Source organism: Silene latifolia, chromosome Y (assembly GCF_048544455.1).
Source record: "Silene latifolia isolate original U9 population chromosome Y, ASM4854445v1, whole genome shotgun sequence".
NCBI classification, from domain to species: domain Eukaryota; kingdom Viridiplantae; phylum Streptophyta; class Magnoliopsida; order Caryophyllales; family Caryophyllaceae; genus Silene; species Silene latifolia.
In genome coordinates, this window is record NC_133538.1 from 126,400,306 (window position 1) to 126,424,878 (window position 24,573).

At 36.3% G+C, this 24,573-nt stretch overlaps 2 protein-coding genes across 2 annotated transcripts; both read right to left on the reverse strand.

Moving 5' to 3' along the window:
- Nucleotides 1-3,667: 3,667 nt before the first annotated feature.
- Nucleotides 3,668-4,573, reverse strand: LOC141628863 (protein FAR1-RELATED SEQUENCE 5-like). The gene has a single exon (XM_074441953.1). It carries the CDS (start codon nt 4,571-4,573, stop codon nt 3,668-3,670), a length of 906 nt encoding a protein of 301 aa, XP_074298054.1.
- Nucleotides 4,574-5,757: 1,184 nt separating this feature from the next.
- Nucleotides 5,758-22,976, reverse strand: LOC141627055 (protein disulfide-isomerase-like). Its single transcript, XM_074440554.1, has 11 exons — nt 22,679-22,976; nt 22,003-22,033; nt 21,349-21,636; nt 20,861-21,049; nt 20,631-20,756; nt 19,040-19,174; nt 18,803-18,922; nt 6,753-6,870; nt 6,552-6,664; nt 6,167-6,373; nt 5,758-6,046 (listed from the first exon to the last, which is right to left on the reverse strand). The coding sequence occupies exons 1-10, from the start codon at nt 22,846-22,848 to the stop codon at nt 6,173-6,175; spliced, it is 1,491 nt and encodes a 496-aa protein (XP_074296655.1). The 5' UTR covers nt 22,849-22,976; the 3' UTR covers nt 5,758-6,046; nt 6,167-6,172.
- Between the last annotated feature and the right edge of the window lie 1,597 nt (nt 22,977-24,573).

Consider the following 24,573-nt stretch of genomic DNA (forward strand, 5'->3'; position numbering starts at 1 on the left):
TATTCCTAAAGAACCTAGGAGGCCGGGTAGAGTCTCTAATCCTCCGGACAGATACATTGGTATGGTCGAGGAGAATGACGTTTTACTCCTAGAGAGTAATGAACCCGCTACCTATAAAGGTGCTATGGCCTGTTCCGACTCAAAACTATGGCTCGAAGCCATGCAATCCGAGATGGACTCCATGTATGAGAATGACGTATGGGATTTTGTTGATTTACCTAATAAGATAAAACATCTATAGTGCAAATGGCTTTACAAAATAAAGCGTTCTGTAGACGCGCAACCAGATACCTATAAGGCACGATTAGTGGCAAAAGGTTTCACTCAAGTGCACGGATTGCATTATGATGAGATTTTTGCACCTGTAGTCATGCTACGTTCCATTCGGATAATCTTAGCGATTGCCGCATTTCATGACTATGAAATTTGGCAAATGGATGTGAAAACCGCCTTCTTAAACGGTTATTTGGAGGAAGAGTTGTACATGGTGCAACCCGAAGGTTTCATAGATCCTGAACATCCTAAGAAAGTATGCAAGCTTAAGCGCTCCATTTATGGACTTAAACAAGCTTCTCGGAGTTGGAATCATCGTTTCGACCAGGTGATAAAAGAGTATGGTTTCACTCGATCGGTCGAGGAACCATGCTTATATATCAAGTCGAGTGGGAGCAAGATTGTTTTCTTGATATTGTATGTCGATGACATACTCTTGATTGGGAAGCAGCTAAGGAAGCGATATGGATGCGTCAATTCTTACAAGGACTTACGATAGTTCCTAGTTCGAATGACCCGATCACCATCTATTGTGACAATAGAGGTGACATCTTCCAGGCTAAGGAGCCAAAGTCTAGCAACAAATCTAGACATGTACATCGGAAAGCTCACCTGATCCATGATTACGTGGAGCAAGAAGAGATAGTGATTGACAAGATATCTTCGGATGATAACATCGCGGACCCTCTCACTAAACCGTTGAATTTTGATAAGCATGAAGAGCACGTTATTTCCATGGGAATTAAACGTGTTCCTGAGTTGTAGTAGTTGATTATGGATTTGATACATTATCTTTTTCATATACTATTTATAACTTCAATGTTTTTATAATATTTTGTTTTTCATGTGGATTGTACTGACAACATTGAACGCCACAAAGTGAACTGAATTACATTATATTTTGTTTGGTCCGTAATCGCCTTAATGAGCTGATAACTCTGGCTATTATATTGTGCAGTCGATTAATGGTGGGTTCAACGAGCCATAAGTCAATCGGTTGACTGATCGATCACAGATGCGAGATTATAACGATACCTCGCAGGACAAATTTTTGTGACAACGTAATGGAGTCCTAAATGTTTAAAAACATTCGGTGCCAGGTCGTGGATAGGACATCCATTGTGTTCCTAGAGTCGATTCTTTTGACTATCGACTGTCTCTTGAGATTAAGGCAGTTTTTGGGTGACTTTGGTTTCTTTCTCACGCCCGCCGTGAATCGGAGACTAAGTAGATTTTTTCTGGGTTATTTCATACTGTGCTTACATCTGCAGGATTCAAGTTGGGGAAAATATCCAACCTTTATCAGGTATAGTTATTTCTCAGGGCCGCTCGAGGAGTTGTTACTGAAATGCATGGCTATGCTCGAATGATGATTCGTTTATCAGTTAAGTTACTCTCTAGTCGGGGAAACCACTCTTGATACAGATCGCTTGTAAAATACGACCTTTGTGAATACGGATTTTGCAAATTATTTTACATTGAGTGGGAGAAATTTTAGGATATGAGAATCGGTTATCGCACATACACTTGTGAGGACAAGTGGGAGTTTGTTGGAGCTTGTGTCCTCCACAAATTAGTGTGATAACATTTATAAATCTCTTATAGGTTCACAAGGGTATACTTCGTATTTTAATCAGTTGATTAACGATTACCTAATAATGGTTGGCTTGCTAGAAAGTTTGACGTTATTATCATACTGATGGCGGTGATCAAGTGGTCCTTAAAAGTCACACCTAAAGAATGTGTTTGAGAGATGTGGTTATGGAAATGTAATCACATTGATGCCTTATATGACTAAACAGTTAGTCAATGTGTTGATGAGACGATTATTTAATGCCGATTAAATAATATTAGCTGAGACAATTAATCTTAATCAATTCGTAAATTAAATATAATATGTTATATTTAATAAATGTATATAATGTTAGCTTAAACGAATTAAGATGTTAATTCGTGATTAAATGTAACCAGTTATATTTAATTAGCAAATTATAAATATGCAATATTTATAATTAATGTATATATTATTCAATATTGTCAGTATAAATGTAGACAGACCGGTATTAATAAATCGACTGCAAGATGTTGTGTGTGGACTTATTAATACATGTCAATATAATTGACAATTTATAAAAAGACATACATTTTTATACATTAAGGCGACATCTAAAAATAAGAGGATTTTTAATCCTCATTTTTGGGATTTCGGTCAAACCGAATTAGAAGAAAAAAAAAAGGGAAGAAAATAATCTCCCCTTATTCCTCTCATACACGGTTTTAAGAGGGAGGAGATTATTATTTTTCCCTCACTTGTTTTCTAACCTAATTCACAATTTTAGACCTAGCCTCCTCTCATCAAAGAAAACACAAAAAACCCTAAATAATTTACAGAAATTGGGGATCGATTCTAGCGAAGAACAAAGGGCATATCTCATATCGTCTTGGGTGCAACTGATAGGTGAATATCATTGCGATATTGTTCTTAGGGCGATTTTGCTAGGACCGAAGGTTGTTTCTTCATTCTCTACTTTTGTTTATGCAATTTAGGTTGTTTCTTCATTCTCTACTTTTGTTTATGCAATTTAGGTTGTTTCTTCATTCTCTACTTTTGTTTATGCAATTTATTTTATGACTAGTTTTAATCATTATAAATTTCGTTATAATCCTTAAAGTTAAAGGGATGCATACAGATAAATCCCACACGAATAACTCCTCCAATCGATCATCGTCACAAGCCGGCATTGCCTCGGAACCATCGTACTCCAACTTCCTCCAAAATGCATGTAACACCACAACAGGGACCCGAGATCCGCTTCTAGCAATGCGATTAAGTGAACAAGCACATATCAAACCAAGTGTAGTAGCCTTTACACAACCGCAATCGATCATCAAGGCATCTTCCGTCATCTTGGCACCTCTTTCGAATTCTCCACGCAATTCATTGATGACATTCTTTGATATTTTATAAGAAAGTCTTGAAAATAATCGATGAATCCCCGTCAACCGCCTCGATCTAGATAACTCCAACGAGTGTCGGATCTCAACATGTTGCGTTTCCATCAAAGAATGAAACCGAATCCAAATGCTATCAATGGCCAGTTTCGCGTTATTCAACCATCTCTTCAAATTCGCATGAGCCGACTCAACCCGGGATGTAGAAGTGTTCTCAAAATGAGTTATCTTGTTCGTTCTATACTTGGCCCATTTTTCCAAGTGCGGGAACCATTGCTTCTCAATATAAGCCGCCACTCCCGCCCATTGCCTTGCCAAATTGCCCCACGCCACATTAAACTTATCTTCGGTCTCCGCCTCGACAACCGCTTCAAACAAGTTACAAGTTATGTGCTTAGCCCAACTATCCTGACCCGTGATATCAAGTGCTTTCGTCTCCACGTTAGAATATATATGCCAAAGACATTGCAAGTGAGACGAATCCGGAAAAACAGTGGGAATCGCGTTCAACAAACCTCGCAATCGTAACAATAGCATTAGGTTGAACGGCATCATTGAGAAGGGCCTTCAGTTTCCGTAAGACCCACAGATATCCATCCTCGGACTCATGCTTCACAAGAGCATACGCGATGACAAAGCTCTTCCCGACGGGTGTGATTCCAACCATCTCAACAAGCGGAAGACGGTATAAATTTGTCTTGTACGTAGAATCGATCAGTACCACATAATAGTATGATCGAAACATCTTAACGGCATTTGGATGAGCTATGAACACGTGGGTTAGCTCATCGGTTTCCTGATCAGTGACCCAATAATGAACGTACTTATGCTGAACCGCAAGTGCTAGCATCTGTTGTGCCGGGTTTCTCTCATCTCTTTCCTCGGCCCTTACTTTCTGAGAACGATTGTAGATTTGTCGCCTATTAGGTCTTGACTTTTCCGGATTCCGCTGATGCAAACCCGCACTAATAATTGCCGGTCTAACGTGAGCTCTAACTTGGGCATCGATATAAGCCAACTCCTCTTCATCAAACTTTACAAAGTATCTGTCGCCGTCACAATACAACGTTAAAGCATGATTATGAAACCCGGATCTCATGACAAGCTTCCACTTATTCTCTTGTAATTCAACAACTTTCATTGAAAATTTACATTTGCACCACGCGGTAGCCGTGTAACCCCTCATTAAAGAATCGGCATCCTTATTTACGGGACCTCTTCCACCCATCCAACAAACAAAATAATCTTGTCTCAAATTCGTGTTACGACCAACTCTCTTGTTGCTTGCTCTTTTTATACTAAACCCGAGTCGGAGTCCGATCTCATATGCCCAATTAAACGCTTCCATACTTGATGCAAAGAACATGGTAGTCGTAAAATGATATGAGTAATCAATACCGTCTCCTTCGTTATTCACCTACGCACGCATTTCGATAAATTAGTTAATAATTAATTATTTTGTACGAAACGAGTCGGAAAAAATATAATACAAAGACGGTAATTAATTATTTTATACAAACGTCGGAAAAAATAAAGAAAAAAATATAATATAAAGACGGTAATTAATTATTTTAATTGTTTTATACAAAACGAGTCGGAAAAAAAAATATATATATAATACAAAGACGGGAATTAATTATTTTAATTGTTTTATACAAAACGAGTCGGAAAAAATTTTAAAAAAAATATATAAGACGGAAAAAAAAAATACACGAAGTGGGCCTGGACGAAAGAATTTTTCGTCCAAAACCAGGCCTAGACGAAAAATTCTTTCGTCCAGTATGGGTACTGGACGAAAGAATTTTTCGTCCAGGCCTAGTGTTGGACGAAAAATTCTTTCGTCCAAGACCCATACTGGACGAAAGAATTTTTCGTCCAACACCAGGTCTGGACGAAAATTCTCTTCGTCCAGCCCATTTCGTCTTTTTTTTTTCGATTGCATTTTCAACTAAATCCGTCACGAATTCTATCATAATTCCGTCTACAATCAAGGCATCTATCCTAATTCGGGATTCAATCGATAATAAAACATAAATTTTAGACAAAACTAAATCGTAAACTCACCTCGTTACTAGCTTCATTGTTGAAATCGTTGTTAAAATCGTTCCCGCTCATGTTGTTAATTACAAATACCGCTTTTTTTTTTTTTTGAAAAACCATCTTTTTTTTTGTTTGAAATATTTTAGTGAGACGGTAACTTGTGTTTTAGTGAGACAGAAATTGCATTTGTGTTTTAGTGAGACGGAAATTGCATTTAGTGAGACGGATATGGAGTTATGTTATGGAGGGCAAACTTGGAAATTTACATTAATTGTCGACGATAATTAGTAAATTGTCGACGATAAATAGCACGACCCGTTTGAAAAACACTGGGTATAGTCTAGCTCCTAGCTTGCCCCGACCCAACTTGACTTTGTTTAAGTTCCAGAATTACGAGTAACCAGTTATATCCAAATAATCAAAATCAAATACCACATTCAAACCCGTTTTTTTCCCTCCTAAGAACACTTGGAAACTAAAATTTTCATATGAAATCAAATCCACAGAATTTCATTGATCAAGAAGTTAAGAAGCTAGCCAGAATCCACGGTAATTGCAAATACAGAGTGAAAGTGCGATACATCGACTCACTGAGCAAATAAACTTCAAAATCCGTCCTACAAGAACTAAAGCACAGCCGTCGTTTTATTTGTAAAATGGAAGAGCAGAGAGAAATCGAACAAAACAAGAAAACTACGAAAAAGAACAGGACTAGGCAATGCTCTCTTATGCTGTAAGAGTAACACGAGTCAACAAGTACCATCTATGCAACCATCATTTCCTACAGCATGGGAAAGCAACTTCATCAATTCATAATCGGGCTGAAAGATGAAGTATTCATTTCCAGAGGGAAGGGAAGAAACGTGCAACATCCGAAATGGTATCACTAACCATCATTTACCTGTGTTTAGAGCTCTTCCTTAATCGAAGATGACTGCACAGTTTCCTGAATAGCAGGATCTCTGTTCTTCTGAATATATTCAATGATACCTTCCTTGGTTCTGTCTCCTTCAAACTGTTCCAACTTCCCGCTTGCTGTTCTGAAGTATAGTGTAGGGTAGCCTTTAACATCAAATGCCTCATCCGTGATATCATTTGCAGTGGCATCCTGTATCCATTACTTAAAGCTCAAAAACTACAATTATATTACTACGAACTGCATATCAGTGGATGCCTGGACAGCACAGCAGGGGTTGAAGAGTAGAGAGAATGTTAACAAACACAAGGTAATATTTTTCGACCATTACTTAAGGTATAGAAAGTTGCATGTCTAAAAAGGGTCTTACAAGCTTAGCAATGACAACATCTGGATCATCTTTGAAGGAAAGAGCAACTTCATCCAATATTGGGGCCAACTTTTGGCAATGTCCACACCACGGAGCATAAAATTCCAAAAGAACTGCGCCAACCAAGTTACTAAGATAAATATGCAATGGAATTAGGGCATAGAGAGCAATTAAAGGCGCCGCAAACTCAAAAACCCTCACCATTTTTCCCCGAGTTCAAAACCAACTCGTTGAGGGTGTCAGCAACCACCACCTTGACAGGCTCAGAGTTGCTTTCAGGGATAGGCTCAGACTTAACGTGTGCAGAAACCTTGCCTTCCTGCAATATCAAATTTTAATAAGATGCATAAATCTGTCCGTTAAAAAAATAAAAATAAAAATAAAAAATAAAATTACAAGGTGGAGATTATATTGATAGACTAAAATATAAGAGGAGAGAGTGAAAATATATGGAGACGTTTTTACTGGTAAACGAACTCAGTTAATAATGAAATAACATAGACCTATTTATACAACCTAATATAACCAGAAGACTAGAAATATGGGTGCATTATCCCACGACTAAACAACCATCCCATACTCTAATTAACCACCCACTAACTTAGCTCAACACTAAAAACTAGGAGTCTTAATTTCCACTACGTATTCCTAATTAATAGGAACTAACATCTAAAGTTTAGGAAACTAACAAACTAACAATTTTGGATCATAATAATCCAACACACCCCCTTTATCCAAAATTTATCGGATCTTTGTTCGACTTCCTGCCATGCCGAACCATACTCATTGTTACGTCCTTCGCCGTAACCAAAAATCACAAAACCTTTATATTCTCGTTTTCTTCAAACTTCACCCATGCCAATAGGACGAAAATTTTTACAAGGCTATGCCTCCTTGCAATCCTACGGTTACCGCGTTTCGATACCGCCACACATACTTGATCATTGGGTTTTTGCCTACCCGTCTTCAATAAGTTTCACATGCTTGAAACTTAAACCATGTGGGACTTATTAATATTAAGATTACTTTAATAAACTCAAAATGCCCACAAATAATATATGTGTTCTCTGCCAAATACGGAACAATCAAAATTTCCCAACTCATTATCCATGACATACAAGGAGTACGTATCTCCTGCATATTTAGGCCACACATACAAAGCTTTGTCTTTTACAGATCTTCATTGACGAGCAATAACCTTTAAACGGTATGCAATCCTTCGCACCTGCACATGTTAGGCTCCACACCCAACTTCAAATATAGTCTCCTTTTGAGACATAAACCGAGTCTCCTTGCTTGGACTCCATAAAACGTAAATTGCTCGATCAAATAAAGACTTTTCTCTATCTAACTTAGTGAAGCCCTTGTCTTCACTTTGTGACGCACTTCACGTCACCTTCTTGTTGATGCACATCATCAACTCTCATTTGGAGCACTTTCTCTCCGAAAAATCTTGATAGAGCACTTCTCTCTACCCTTTCTTCTATTGATGGAGCACTTCTCTCCACAAAAACTTGATAGAGCACTTCCCTCTACCTCGCAATTATGGTGCACTTCTCGCCATTTTTTTTTCTTTTGGATTTTTTTTACTCAAACAATTCACTCTAGTCTTTCTCAAAAAAATTTCAATGCGGAAATAAATCGGTACAAGGGTTGCGTGGCTCACTTGCAACTCAAACAAAAAAATGTGTGATTTTTTTTTTCTCTCACCATTTTTTTTTGTTTTGTGATCGCCCTATTTCGGGAATTGAACCTGACTACTTCAGCGGAGGTGACTTGAATAGCTCTGATTTCACATGATAGACGAAAATATGAGAGGAGAGAGTGAAAATATATGGAGACGTTTTTACTGGTAAACGAACTCAGTTAATAATGAAACGTAGTTGCTCATTCATGTACGAGTTTTACTTATTCATGTACTTTTTTTTCATTACTTTTCCATTGTATGTCCTTAGCCTAATTCTCTCTAATTCTCTCTAAGTATCTCTAATTCTCTCTCTCACAAGGTTAATCAAATCTACAAAATTAATCGAATCCGTCAAATTTTACAATTATGGATGCTAATTCTCGTATCGATCAAGTAATAATTCTAATTCTTAATTTTATTAATTGTACTAGGGAGAATCCCGTGCTTCGCACGGTCAGTGTTTATATTCTTTAGGTCAAACAATTAAATGTAATTGTAGAGTGGATACTCGTATTTACATATCATTTTTTGTAATTAATTAGTGTATCACTCTATAGTTCACTCATAATAATTGCCTTTTATAAAACCAATGTTTGAATATGTATGTTTTTCAACAATTATTAATCATCAAGGTATTGTCGGATTTGTCGCATCAAAAGACATTTGTTAAAAAAGATAAAACTTATTTTGAATTTACTACTAATTGAACAATGTATTACCACGATAAGGATTGAAAATAATCTATAAGATACGTTTTGGTTTTCTCGTTTAATAGTTTACTACAAATGTACGAAGTAGGAAGAAAATTTCTTGATTAATATACCTGAAACAAAGATATATAAATTATTGAATGTGGCGGTGATAGTAACATTGTTGTTTTTTATGTTTCTTTCATTTCACTTTTAAATATGTCGCGTTGATTTCTTTCCAATATTGATTCGAGTAACTTAATATAAATAGTTGTCTGATTATTATTCCATTTATCCCAAACCAATTGTAGTATCTCCCATGTCTGCTTTTATAACAATTTTATTATTTAGATTTACGTACACAATTGTTTTTTTGTTTATAATTAAAAATTAATGGAAATTGTCAAATAATATATGTATATATATTTATGATAATGTAACCTTTTGTCTCGATCATTTGTTTACTTTTTATTCGTTATGTGAATTATTTTAATTAAAAATAAACAAATTATTGGCACAAAGGAGTAGTATATTTCAAAATCATTTACATTTCATAAAGATATAATGTTGCTGAATCCATTATGATATACAAAGTCTTTACAAAAATATCAAACCCCTCACATTTAATTAATTCTAACTAAACCAACTTAGGATATGGAGTTACACATCCCCCTTCGTAAAAAAAAGCTCCTAACTCTTTAAGAATCAAAATGAAGTTATGGCCATCATCGTCCTGATATAACTCTCATTTATTGTGCCGCCATATCTAATTATCTATTACTTCTTGATGGACTCCTACTAAATAATTACTCCTGTTTGGGTCATTTGATTGCCTATTCCATTTTAAGTTGTCTTAGTTATTTGTTTGCCTTTTTATTTTATGAATAATTTTGATGGACAATTAAATCATCCATACTCAATTTAATCTACTTGTCATCTAATAATTGACCAATTTTCCTTTCCTTGGTCTTTATGCCAAAATCAAAGGCAAACAAATGACCGGGACAGACTCCGTATTACCCTATTAAGTAAGGTTTTTTTCCTTATGCCATTTCAATCAATAACAAATTTTATGTGTAAGTTGTTATTGCTAATGATGGAGGTAGATCAAGTTTCTTCTTTGATTTGGTATACAAAATTCTTCCCATGCATGCATATTACTTCATCGTTTTAGACTTTATAAATATTTATCTCCATCTAAAGTGAAACAAACTTCACATCTTGGTTTGAAGAGACGCAAGGCACACCGAGGCGATAAGGGGCTGAAGCGATGAGGTGCAAGACGAAGGCGCGCGCCTTTTTTACGCGAGGCGCGTTATTTTTTTAGCTTTATTTTATTTCCGAAATAAAATTTTGGGCAACAATACTCCTTTTAGGAGTTTTCAAGTTGACTAACATCTAAAGAAAAGGCATATCTGAGATTTAGATATGCTAGTGAACCTCGCTTAGTGAGCCTTGTCCAAAAGGCGCACCTAAAGTGCACCGAGGCGTTTCGGATAGTGCCTCATCCAAGGCGCGCCTTTTCAAACTAAGCTTCACATGTTTCCATTTGATAATATAAAAAAAATTATTTTGAAAAACGAACAAATTCAAAATTATTTTCAAACTATGAATAACAAATTGTTTCAAAAATGATGTGCTGTTTTTATGTTCTCATAGCATGCTGGAAGTTATAGAAAAAATGGGAAAACATTTTTTTTTTTTTTTGCAAGTTACATTTTAGATCAGATTTAAAAGTACACAAATCCTATTACTAATGGCCTCAACATCACACGATATATTGATATCTATACTTAAGCTTTCACCTCACCGCCGTACTCAATTCCTCATCAGTTTAAATTACTGGTTTGGGCATATCTTTCAAGTTCGGCAAGCAAGTCCGGGCATGCAGATCAAGTTACTATATTGTTATAGATGTAAATGTAACAATTGGAAAAACTTACTTTTTGATTCTCATCTTTTTTCCATTTGCAAATTATCGATCTTATGATTATAGCTAGCAAGAAGAAATTGAAGTGTAGTATTCCATAGTTTGTTAGTGTGTTGTGAGGGGAGGGGAGGGGAGAGTCCTGCTACATTATATATATAGGGAGAGTGAACCTAAAATTTGTACATAGCCCTATGGTATTGATAGTACTCGTAGTAAGCACTATGATAGAGTAGTCTTTGAATACTCTGAATATGTTCAAAAATATGATGCTTGTAATTTTACTTTGAATAGGTATCTTGGAAATACATATGCAACAAAATTTAATGTATATGCAAAATCCATACCGTGATACAATGTATATGCAAGATGCAGTATACATTTCTTTATTACCTTGGGAAGTTGAGTACTACATTAATATTAATGTAAATTGAAAAATAAAATATTAATCGTATTAAATGTTCCTTATTCTCTTACTTTAATTAATTAATGTATTAATTAATATTTAATAATTAATCATCTATTAAATGCTTAATTTGCCACATGTCAATCCACAATTCTTCTAACACGTTATATATATATATATATATATATATATATATATATATATATATATATATATATATATATATATATATATATATAGGGTCGAGGTCAGGTGCGAACTAAAGTTCGGTACGAACCGTACGAACTACCCCAAATCAATAAAACATGCGCTGACATTTCAATTGTAAAATATTCTCCCAATTCTCTCCTCTTTCTCTCTCACACCGACCGACACAGGCTACGACTCCACGAGCTCCGATCGCCGACAACGGGCCACCAATCTTTGCCGGAAAACACCCGCAACCCAACTACGACCACCTAATCTACCAGCGATACCGACCTTCAACATAGCCGACCCGTTCTTATTCCGTTTGTCTCCTTCATGCTTCACATCATTGATTCATCTTGCCGGAAGCACAAGACCTGCACGCCGGAGAAATTAAATTTGTAACGGGAAATAGCCGGCAATGGAATGATCAAATGGAGCCTGTGATGGCTTTTAGGATGACTGGTAAGGTTATTAATTAGTGGTGTTGAATCAAACATTAACCATCGCTGCTCATGGTTGTTTGAATAGTTTGATTGACAAAGTGGGTAGTAATACTTTAGGTTTAAAGAAATTTGATTTGATTTTAATTGTATTATTTGTTTATTTGTGTGTGTATGTTTGCCTCGGCACCCTTGACCCTCTTGATGCTTTTCCCGCTCAGACACGACATCCAATGCGATTCACCACAGGGTTTCTTTTGGTCTGATTTTTCACTGGTTTTTCTTTGGCCACGTTTGTTTCGACTCAGTTCTTGGTGAGCTCCATGTTTTCGCCTCCTGTAATAGGTCGCGCCAATGGGGTCTCAGGTATCAGTAAAGAGAGTCACGACAATTTTGACGCTAACGTGTTGCGTACTTCTCAGGTGGATGGGGAAACCTTGGAGGAGGTGCAACTCATAATGTCATTCGTATTCAATCTCATCGTAAAGATTGGTGCCAAGGAGCTTTACTGCTTGGAGGATTGCATTCTTCATACCTGCCCTTTTCCAGACAGTTTCGGCTTTTGCAGTGATGATTTTCAGGCAAGACACGCCTGACGGAAACTACCAGCAGCTGCACAAGTCAGGTGAGAAGCACAAGGATACTTTCACAAAGGTTATAAAACACGGAGTAGCGAATTACAGGGGTTGGATCACAGCTTTATGCTGTGGGTACTGTTTTGGAGTGGAACTGACAGTGGTGAGTACGAATTTGAAAGATAAACTCCAAGTGCAGTTTCCTCCCCACGGAAATCCAAATCAAATAATCCTTATTTTGGGTCATCTGGATACATCCGACCCTACTTATCCGACAATTTACGGGAGCCCTTGTGGCACTGGGGTGATATTGTTGTTGGAGTATTCATCAGTTTGCCGCTTTGTTTTAACTGCTGGGAGTTTGATTATGATAGTAATTAGGAACACAAAATCTGTAATGTAGTTGATATTCCTGACATGGGTTTGTTCTCTGAGTTAAATTTTGTAATGACTTCGTGGTCAGTGAAATAATATGGTTTCAAGTTTCAATAGTTAGTTTTTGCGAAAATATGTTGGATAGAAAAGAAAACTTGTCTACATTGTTTTATTTTGGCAGGTTCGTATCATGGAGGTGTGTGGAAGGTAAGGGTGGAGCTGCCTGATGCTTATCCATACAAATAGCCGTCAATTGGGTTTGTGAACAAGATATATCAGTTGTTTATCTCTCATTCACAAAGTCACAGTCCGCACCAAGTCTTTTAAAAACCTTATGTTTCTTTCTTTCTTTCAAACACTCTCTCAATTTAATCACAATAATCTCAGTTGTTTATCTCTCATTTTATGTTCGTTTAAAGGAGTGTATCTAGAAATATAAAGGAGTGTATCTAGTAATATAAATGAGTGTAGCTAGCAAAGTAAATGAGTGTATCTAGTAAAATAAAGACCTGTATCTAGCAATGTAAAGGTGTGTATCTAGTAATATAAATGAGTGTATCTAGCAAAGTAAATGAGTGTATCTTAAAAGAGTATCTATCTTTCCCTAATCCAACCCCTAATCCTTAATGGATTGTATCTAATAAGCTACGTGTATGTATCTAGTAAATAAAAGAAGTGTATCTAACAAGCTAAATGTATGTATCTATTAATTTAAAGAAGTGTATCTTAAAGGAGTATCTATCTTTCCCTAATCCGACCCCTAATCCTTATAATTATTAGTTTAAGCGCATAGCTTCTTTTGTACTAGCTGATTTCATTTTTACGGGTTATCATTCACACGAGCAAATCAAGATGAAGACGGCCGTATAAAGCTTCTACTAAAGTAACTAGTAAGTTATCCGAGTGGTACTGTTTGAAAATCACATTTGCTCAAACATGTCGGGTAAGGTATTGGTGAACTGGTCGCAAGCCATCAGTTCCATTCATATTTGTTTTCTTTGAAAAATTATGTGAAGAACAGGCTTCATTTTTTTAGGCTTCCCACCAACACATTTTGTTAGGCTTCATTTTTCTTTGAAAAATTATGTGAAGAACAGGCAAGAGGCTGTCATATCAGGTCTGATGAAGCTCTCTGGGGGCTGTCCTTCAGTGGCGGACCAACTAAATGTGGATGCATTTCTGGAGCAAGCTTGTTCTTATGATAAAGCTTCGTCTAGCCTAACAGGGTGGTATATAAGGTAAGTTTCAAGGTGGGATGCAAGTTATTAACTTTTTGTCTGAAGGACTCCACTTGAATTTAGCAACCATAAAACCTTTTTGTCAGGAATGCTCAAACAAGACAACTTTCACACCCTTTTCCAGTTTTGAGAGCTCGTGAGATTGATGAATGGCAATTTCACTCCCAAAGTTCTTTTCCCTGGTTTGATAAGAACCTGCAATTAAATCGACTTACAATGCGAAAGAACTACTCGGATACACATGTTACTCCCTCCGGATACACATATGGCTACCCTAGATACACAACTCTGATTTGCGTATCTGACAATATTCATGTGTGTACCGGTAGCCATATTTAGTGTATCTAGATTATAGTGTTATGCTAATATATGTATCTGACATCTAATTTGTGTATCCACCTCCCATACTCACACCACCACCCACGCACCACAGACCACACCACCAAGAAACACCACCGTCAAACACCACGCCAGTGTGCCCTACTGCCACAACTATGAACATTTTGGGATTGGAATTTTCCGACATGATCTCCATACAAATTATTATGTTGAAATTCCTCTTCATTTTTGAAGATAAAACAATTTTCCGACATGATCACCTCACCACTGCCGCCAATCACTCCACTGGTCGCCCCGCCGTCAACTACTCAAACAACGCCTCTGACTTTCACAGACAACCACCATTCATAACTTGATCCCCAGAAAACGTCGATGTCCCTTTAACCCAAAACCTAGACCTAACATTACACGACTCCCATACTCGCCTTGCCGACAACAACTCACCACCGCAACATTCCGACACCTCCTTTTTCTCGATTTTAGTCTCTCCTCAACTTCAGCCTACAACACCTCCAGCGACGATAGAGAAAAAAAGTTGAAGTGGGTCGTAATGGCACCATCGATGATGATGATCGGTGCTCGGCGGCGGTGATTCTTAGTCGTTCAGATGAGTGAGAAAGCGAAAGAGGAGTGAGGATATGGAGAGAAAAGGAGAACGGTGGAAATCCGGCATAGAATCCTGATGACGGCGATGACAAGATCGGCGTTGCTGGTTGCCGGAGTTTCTGTGCCGACGTCAGATTGTTGGAGATGAAAGTGAAGTCACGGGTGAGAGTATTGTTGTGCAAGTGTGCAGTGGTGTTTTGTTGACTTAATCTTGCCCATTGGTTTATTTAATCTAACGTCGTTTACTTGGTTCGTAAGTTCGCACTGAACTTTAAGTTCGCACGAGATCCTATTTCTATATATATATATATATATATATATATATATATATATATATATAGTAATAAGATCATCTAAGTCCATGTCTTACACTTGAGTCCATAAGTCTTCATCCAAGCCATTGGATGGGCAAAATAAATGGTTTCAGATAAAAAGCTAAAAAGATGATTAATTAGCTAATTTATGGTCTCTCTCTCTACCCACACTAATTAACCACCCATCCTAATTAACCACTCATTCTCTGATTTCTCATTTCTCACAACCACAACCTCTCTCTATTCCACTTCTCTCTCATTCTTCTAATTCCTCTCATTTCATAAACCACAAAAAAAACCTAATAAATCACCTCCCCACTCCCGTCCGCCGCACAACACCTCGTCCGCCACACCTCCTTGTCCACAACCTGCCACCACCGGCCTCCACACCGACGTCATGCCTTTCCACACCTCCTCACCACTACAACACCACGATCCACCGGCCACCTCACCTCTTTTCCGACCACCACTACACGAGATCTGCCACCCACAACTACAACCATCACCTCCTCCACACGTCACAACCAAACACCTCACCACCACCACCCAACACCTCACAACCCGAAAACCCGGTGACCTGACGACCACCTTCTCTCAGATCTGCTGCCTTACACCACCACCGTCACTCCCGTCACACACTGCTGTCCCTCCTCTCCTCTTTCCTCTGCCATTTCGTGCCTCCTCACCCCCGCGCCTGCATATCTTATCCGTTCTCTTTTTTTTTTTTCTCCAGATCCGGTGTTTATGGTGTAGTGATGGTGGTAGTGTGTGGAGGATGTTGGTTGTTTGGTGTGTTGGTGAGAGTGTGGGGCGCGTTGGCGGTACTGGTTTTCTGTTTTGTTATTGAAGGATTTTGAGATGGTGGTTGTGTCGGTTTGTGTGACATTTTCATCCGACATTCTCTTCTTTTTTTTCACCATATTTTCAGATGGTTTTTTTTTTTTTTGATTCAAATTCTCGTTTTCTATGGTGTTCTTATTTTTTTTTTTTTCAATTATCCTAGTCATACTATTATTTTGTTTCTTTTTTTGTTTTGTTTTTGTCGGTGGTATCGCTAATAACCCACCCGTGTCAGATCTACTTTTCATCATTTTTTTTTTTTAGTTTTGGCTCGTTTTTTTTGTCGGTAATGTTGGTGTTGTGGTTGGATGTCGGTGGTGGTACGGGTGTTGTGGGTGAACTCCTTTTTTCAGATCTCGTTTAATTTTTTTTTTTTGTATTTTTTTTGTTATTAAATCTACTAAATATAAAATATTTTCTTTATATTTTTTTTCTTAGTTCTTATTTTTATTTTGTGAGATATTTTTATTTTAGTTTTAGATCTAATAAATAGATCTAAGATTATTTGTTGATTTTAATCTTAGATATATTTAAAATATAGTCTTATTTTTAAGGTATTACACTTTTTTTTATTAAAATTACACTTTTTTTTTTGATAGAATAACACTTTTTTCGGCTAAAATAACACTTTTTTCTGCTAGAATAACACTTTTTTCGACTAAAATTACACTTTTTCTGCTAAAATTACATTTTTTGTTGTTGTTAGAATTACACCTTTTTCTGTTAAAATCACACTTTCTCCATTAAAATTACATTTTTTTCTGTTAAAATTACACTTTCTTTTGCTAGAATAACGCTTTTTTTTGGCTAAAATTACACTTTTTGTTGTTAGAATTACACTTTTTTCTGTTAAAATTATATTTTTTTTTTGCTAGTATAACACTTTTTTCGGCTAAAATTACACTTTTTGTTGTTAGAATTACATTTTTTGTTGTTAGAATTACAGTTTTTTCTGTTAGAATTACACTTGCCTCTATTGGACTAATGTTACACTCTCAATGGACTTGGTTATATTTTCATTGGACTAATGTTACATTCTCAATGGACTAAAATTACATTCTCAGTGGACTGGAATTACACTTTTCTGGACTAAAATTACACTTTTTTGGACTAAAATTACATTCTCCTTGACTAAAAATAACAATCTCATTGGACTGAAATTACACTTACCTGGACTAAAATAACACTTTTTGTCATTAAAATAACACTCGTAAAATGCTAAATTACAATAACTTGTGATAAAATTACAAAAATTCAAAATATTATTCGTTAAAATCACTCGGAAAAGATTGAAGTTAAACTTGTAAAACGCTAAATTCTCGAAAATATTCCTTAAAATTACACTTTTTGCTGTTAGAATTACACTCGTAAAATCCTAAAATGTCGAAAACTTGTCTCGAAAAAAAAAACAAAAAAAGCGAAACAGCCGAAAACTTGTCTCGAAAAAAAAAACGAAAAACACCGAAACAGGAAAAATGTTAACAAAATTTTCATAAACTTTGAAGTATAAGACAAAATATGGTGTTAATTGTGTATGATAATGAATTAGTGAATGTATTATTAAAACTAGAGAGAGAAGTGAATTAATTAGTGTTAAGTGTGCTTTTTGCTTTCAATCTCAACCTTCCACCATGCATGATCCAAGGATTGTGGGAGGGACTTATGGACTCAAAAAAAAAAGGGACTTAGAAGAACTTGACACTATATATATATATATATATATATATATATATATATATATATATATATATATATATATATATATATATATATATAAAAGATTATATCAAATTAAGAAATAGATTTATACTAATTAAATTAGGGTTTGTAATTGTAAGATTTACTCCGAGCACGGCTGTTTTATTCTTCTGCCTTCGGATGTATTTTGTTTTTCTGTTGCCTAATAATTTGGTGGAGACACCACTACACCATATGTTGCTCAATTGTCAGAACATGGAGGATGGAGGACCGTGCAATTGTTTTCTGCTTGTAAGAATGCACTATATAATATAGCTTGAAACATCATAGAAGACTGAGGAGGTCGTCATCGTTGGATTAAGATCATCGTGGGACACCAATATACCATATGTTTTCTGACGAGAAATATACCGGATTAAGATCATTGTTGGAAGGCGGATTTGTGCCGGTCTGAGGAGGTCGTCAAGACCGACCAATGGCGCATGGGAGGCGGCGGTGAGGGTGGTGGTTGGTGGCTGACGGGTGGTGGTTGGATGGTGGTAGTTAGAATGAGAAAAGAGTAAATGAAGAAGAGAGAGACTGAAAAAAGGGTAAAAAATGAAATCATTAAAAATAAAAACGGAATTATAGTCATTTACGTCAATGAAAGAGTAAAACCCGTACGTGAATGAGCACCACTCTAATGAAATAACATAGACCTATCTATACAACCTAATATAACCAGAAGACTAGAAATATGGGTGCATTATCCCACGACTAAACAACCATCCCATACTCTAATTAACCACCCACTAACTTAGCTCAACACTAAAAACTAGGAGTCTTAATTTCCACTACCTATTCCTAATTAATAGGAACTAACATCTAAAGTTTAGGAAACTAACAAACTAACAATTTTGGATCATAATAATCCAACATATATACTTACAGTGTAGTCCTTTATCCATTCGGCTATCTGATCTGGTTGCACTTTTGTTTTTAGATATTTCTTCCCAACATTGGTCTGGACAATGATGAGTGGTACTTGCTCTTCAGTGACTCCAAAGTACTGCCCAGGCATAATGAAAGATACCCACAACATTAAGAGCACTTAAAACTGCAACAGAATGAAAAAATAATTCTACACAAATTGACATATGCCCTTATTGTCCATAAGAACATATACCTGGAGTGCACCCTTGCTGGCGTCGAGGTCTCCCAACAAAAAACTAATACCATTAGATTTGTATTCTGCTGCAACTTGCTCATACTTTGACTTAAACGAGTCAAAATCAGTAGTGAAGTTCAAGAACAACAAGGCCTGTCAAAGATATAGTAGTCCTTAGTGAGCCATCTCTTGGAGTAAAGAAAAAAAGATTCTAGCAAAAAATGTACATTTTTCAGAATGAAAAAAGGGGAAGACGTTTTTAAATCATGGATAAAAACCAGGCAGCAAAGTCGGAAAAGGCCACACAACATAGCACAAGTTAAAATATCGTAAAACTGAGCCCATAGTTAAAAAGGTTGGCGAATCAAAAGGAGGTGAAAAGCTATTAAGGAACGTAATATAGTCACCCGTATCCATGTCAAGCTATTTCAAAACACCTGAATCGTGATTTTTGAGCGCCATGTTTGGTTATTAGCTTTCTTAAATACTACTCACAAGGCAACTTGTGTCATAGAATTAGACGGATGCAAAATGTGATGCAGTGAAAAGTATTCGGATCTGTGAACTGTTTACGAAATTGTCAATAGACATACTACCTTTCTTAGTGACAGGACTGGAAATATCACTGCCTGATGTTTTGCTGTCATAATTTTGGTCAATCACACACATCTCCATGTCTGAACAATTTTGTTGAACACTAGGATCCTGAATTTCTGAGTCTGAGTCATGTTGCCTACTCTATTTTTCATACTTTTTGTTTTTGCAAAGTGTACCTCAAAAACTGCATCGCAGGAGACAGACTGTAATGGTATTTGTCACCTTTGAGTATTGCCGACTCTGAATTTTAACTCGTACTAGACATACTATGCTTCACTTTAATAAGTTGCTTTAGAAATAATTCATATTATCAATGTTCAGTTGTACTTGGAAGTTGGAACAAGCAACATATCACCACGATTGCAGTACTTATTAAGTAATGACTGAGGAAGAAGATGCCAAAGTACTGATTTCAGTTTTAACTTTTTTTTTGTTTTTGGTATATTTGGATATGGTATATATTGTTGTACTTATCCTAATCTTATTCTACCATAAAGAACTTGTTTGTTTCATTATTGCAAGGTTTGGATTTTAATGTTGATATCTTGCCCAATGGATTCTACTCATCCCTTAAATTTAGAAGCATTCGTGACAAATACTGTTTGCAATATTTAAAACTGGCTTCTTTCACATTAATTCTTGGGGTTGGATAGGTGCAAGAAGAATGTCAGTCTGGCCCCTAGGTTCAAGCAATGCTACTGAATTCGAATGCTATTAAGCGTACACCAGTGTTACTATAGTACTCCGTATGTATTAACTATTCAGAGTCGATGGATTTAGTTTTTGTTGACAACTGGTGAATGAGATAACACAAATAACAAACAATGATACAAATTGAGGGTCCCGTGAATTTCACAGGTCAAAAAATTAGTAACACCAAAAGAAAGAAAAGAGCTTCAATAAGCCACATACAGATTATATTTCATAAAACATCTCTATATTAGAGATAAAATAATAATTCATATTAAGGTATAGCTCATGAAGTCACCCGGAAAAATAGCAAACTTCATACCTTAGCACTGGGAGAGTTGAAGAACTTGACAACATAGGGATGGTTTGCGGGATCTTTGCTAAAAATAGTTACAGTAGGGGTGCTAGATTTTTCAATAAATTCTTCAATTGCATCCACATGAAAATCCTACACATCAGACATTTCGCTTCATCAGTTGCCGTGGACATTGGTTTTTAACAGAATCGGTTAGAATAGCATTTAGAGAGAAAGTAATGAAGGATATGGCTTACGGAGAAATCAACAACTAGCTCATCGAATGGCTTGAACAACCTAATTGTGGGCTTTGTCACTGATGATTCACCCTTGGGAAGAAGCTTTGCATCTAAAGTATGACCAAATTCATATTCAGAGCGCAACTTCTCAGCTAATGCCGAAAAATTTGTGTACTCTTCTCCGGAAAAGTCGGAGAAAATTCCAACCTGAGGCCAAAAGAAACCATAAAACCCCCGAAACAAGAATAAAGAGAAGATAACAAGTCTACGGGAAACCAAAAATGGAAGCAGGGGAAAAAACCGCTGGAATCCCGTAACGGGCATATAATAACACATACACTGAATTTAATGATAGTAATGAACGAAGTGCATAAATTACTTTAAAGCCGTTGCAGTTGATATCCCTGAATGGTCTAATAATTATTTGTATACTTCATTTAATGACAGTAATAAACGAGGTGCATAAACTATATAAGGCCGTACTAAATTGTTAGGAAAAGACTCACAATAACAACTTTGTTGTCCCCAATAAAGGTGGTGGCATCCTCAGAAGATTTAATCTCGAAAGAGGCAGGGCCACTCTGCTTCTTCAAATACTCGACAATTCCATCGGCTTCACGAGGACCTTTGTACTCTTGAACTGATTTGCCGCCGTTTCTTAGAATTACAATGGTGGGGAAACCCTTGACATCATACTGAGAAGCAAGTTCCTTGTTTGAATCTTCATTGGCATCCACCTTAGCCAGAACTATAGCAGGATCATGGCTGCTCAATGCTGCTGCGGCTTTCTCAAACTACATTTTACAAAGCAATACTAAATCGACAAAAGCACCAATTTTAATATTCTCACATGGGACGATCTCTCAACATTAATGTGAGGCCTCTCACATTACTGCATTAGTTAATTTATCCGTCTCAATCATTTGTTTTGTATCTAATGAAAAGTTAAACAAATGATTGGGACGGAGAGTGTATTATTTTATTTCAACTTTCTCTTTTTTCCCCTCTTAGTATGCTTCTAGCATATTAATTGATATATGTTTCACACTAATTTAGCATGAGACAGTCTAAGATGAAACTACCTTGAGCTGAAGGAATAATAGGTTGTAACTTACAAGTTACAACGATAGTAAAATCAGACGAAAGGAAAAGAAAACTACCTCAGGTTCAAGTTTCTTACAATGTCCACACCTAAAATGAGAAAGAAAAAAAAAAGATTAGAGACATTTACACTAGCAATTAGCCTAAAGTTAACCTAAATCAGCTCAACCTGTAGGCAGAAGCGTAACCAAAATATATAATTAGGGTGCGAAAATTCCCTTGTCAAAAAATTAGTTAACTTAAATCAGTTAGGAAACCAGTAGCGGCACCAGAATGTATAGTTAGGGTGCAAAAATTGTCTAAATCAGCTAGGCCACCGTAGCAGAACCAGAACATTTAGTTACGGTGCAAAAATTCCAGGTCAACAAACTTATTAACCTAAATCAGCTAGACAACCAGTATCGGAACCAGCATATATAGCTAAGGTGCAAAAATTCCAGGTCAACGAACTAGTTAAAACCTAAATCAGTCATCCAACCAGTAGCGGAACCAGAATATACAGCTACAGTTCAAAAATTCCCGGACAACGAACTAGTTAACCAAAATCAGCTAGTCAACGCGTAGCGGAACCAGTATATAGAATTAAACAAATGATTAAGACGGAGTGATCAACTAAAAAAATCGAAATTCTCGATATCTGAAATACATGCAAAAGGCGGGGGTTTCCAATACAATTAATACATGGAGATCTAACATTAAAAAAATGAAAATAAATGATTAAGACGGAGGGAGTACCAAGGAGCGTAGAACTCGACGACCATGAAATCATGGTTGGGGACGGTAGATGAGAAATTGGAATGATCAAGTGTTAATACAAATTGTTGAGTAGCAACTTCTTCATCAGCTGATACATAACTACTCAAAAAAGTGAGTAATAATACTAGACTTACAATTTTAGTACCCATTTTGTTTGATTTGATGAAGATTTTCTTCACTTTTTTGAGGGTTTTTGATTGGGTTTTTGGGAGTGTGGCCGAGATGTGTTATGTATTTATGTATGAATTGTGACATTTGTTTGGATTTGTGTACCACTACTTCTCATGTCCCCAAGTTTAGTCAGTATTCACGTGGTTTTTCCCTTCAGCTGTGGATATACGTGTTTTTGCTGATTTGTCTTCTCTTTATTGGCTCTTTTTTCGTGTTTTTGTTTTCCTATGGAGGGTGAGCTATTGGTATAGGTCGCGTCATATTGTTAATCGTGTTAAATATGAAAAACAATTTGATTGGGATAGTTTTGTCTTATTGGGTTACCGTTTTGTGTGTTGGACTTAATTATAGCTTATTTCAGTTCAGTTTATTTTTTCACAAATTAACTCTTATTTCATTTCGGTTCAATTCAACTTCATTAAGTTAAGTTCAGTTCAACTCTTTTTAGCCGAAAAGAACCGAGTCTTGATGTTCGGAGGATGTCATGGCGTGTCTAGGTCATTGTGGTCGAAGGCCGACCGATTGGCATGTCATTGGATCGCCAATTCGCCAGTCGGCCTTGTCGTTTGAGACGCCAACTACTTTGATCCAAGAGTATGAAAAATGTGATAATTATAGAGTAGGCCCAAATCAAATGAAAGAGGCCCATTTATGTAAACATGGTCAATTCATAATGGGTCAATCGGAATACAATGGGCCGTGCCATTGTAGTCTAGGTCTCAATGGGTTGTGACAATTGGGTCACGCCTACTAGACTTGTAAATGGGCCGCTAACCGCGCTACCGGACCAACCCGTGTCTTGCCCTTAATTTTTACAAAAGTGGTAACCAAACCTTCCTCGCTGAGTTCTGACCCACCATGCCATGGAGGTCCACGACCCAACTGCCACCCTTAGCTTAGAGGTAGGCGGGGGGCATAGCCAAAAACAAAATTTTAAGCTAGTAAAACTTCTTCTTATAGTTTAGTACTAGTTTTTTGCTCGTGCGTTGCACTGATATTAAAATAATGTGTGTTAAATTTTACAATAAAATGGAATATAGAAATATAGTATATCGTTCATGTCTAAGATTTTATGTATGCCGCATGACCAACAAATAATTCCCGTTAATATAATATTGACATAAGAATAAAAGAGTGTTTGATTAATAAAATACTTTTTTTAGGAAAATAAAACCAATAGGAAGTTTATATATATGATACTTGGACTGATAGTTTTTAGAATTTGTTCATTAATACTGTTTGTTTTTCAATTGGTTAAGAAAAACAATAATATCTACTTTGCATAATCAACTCAATGATGCAACAAATCTCTTTCTTTCGAATAACAACCATAATTTAATCATTGTTGGATCAAATTGTAATTATGTAAAAACATTTAAAGGTACTTAGAATGTTATATCTCGCGGTCAAACTATAGAAGTACGTTTGAATGTGAACCAAATTTCAACGCAATAGTACAAAATCTTTTACGCATACCCCTATTTTTCTTCCCTATTCACACACATGATCTAAAACAATCTCATCCCTTGAAAGATCGATCCTTGTCTACGAAACTTATCTCAAATTTATCCAACCAAGTTAAAAACTAAACCCCGATTCTAGAAAAATCTACCATCCAATGGATGCTAACCCTTGCTCTCGACAATGTTGTTTTTTTAGGAAAATAAAACCGATATGAAGTTTATATATATGATACTTGGGAC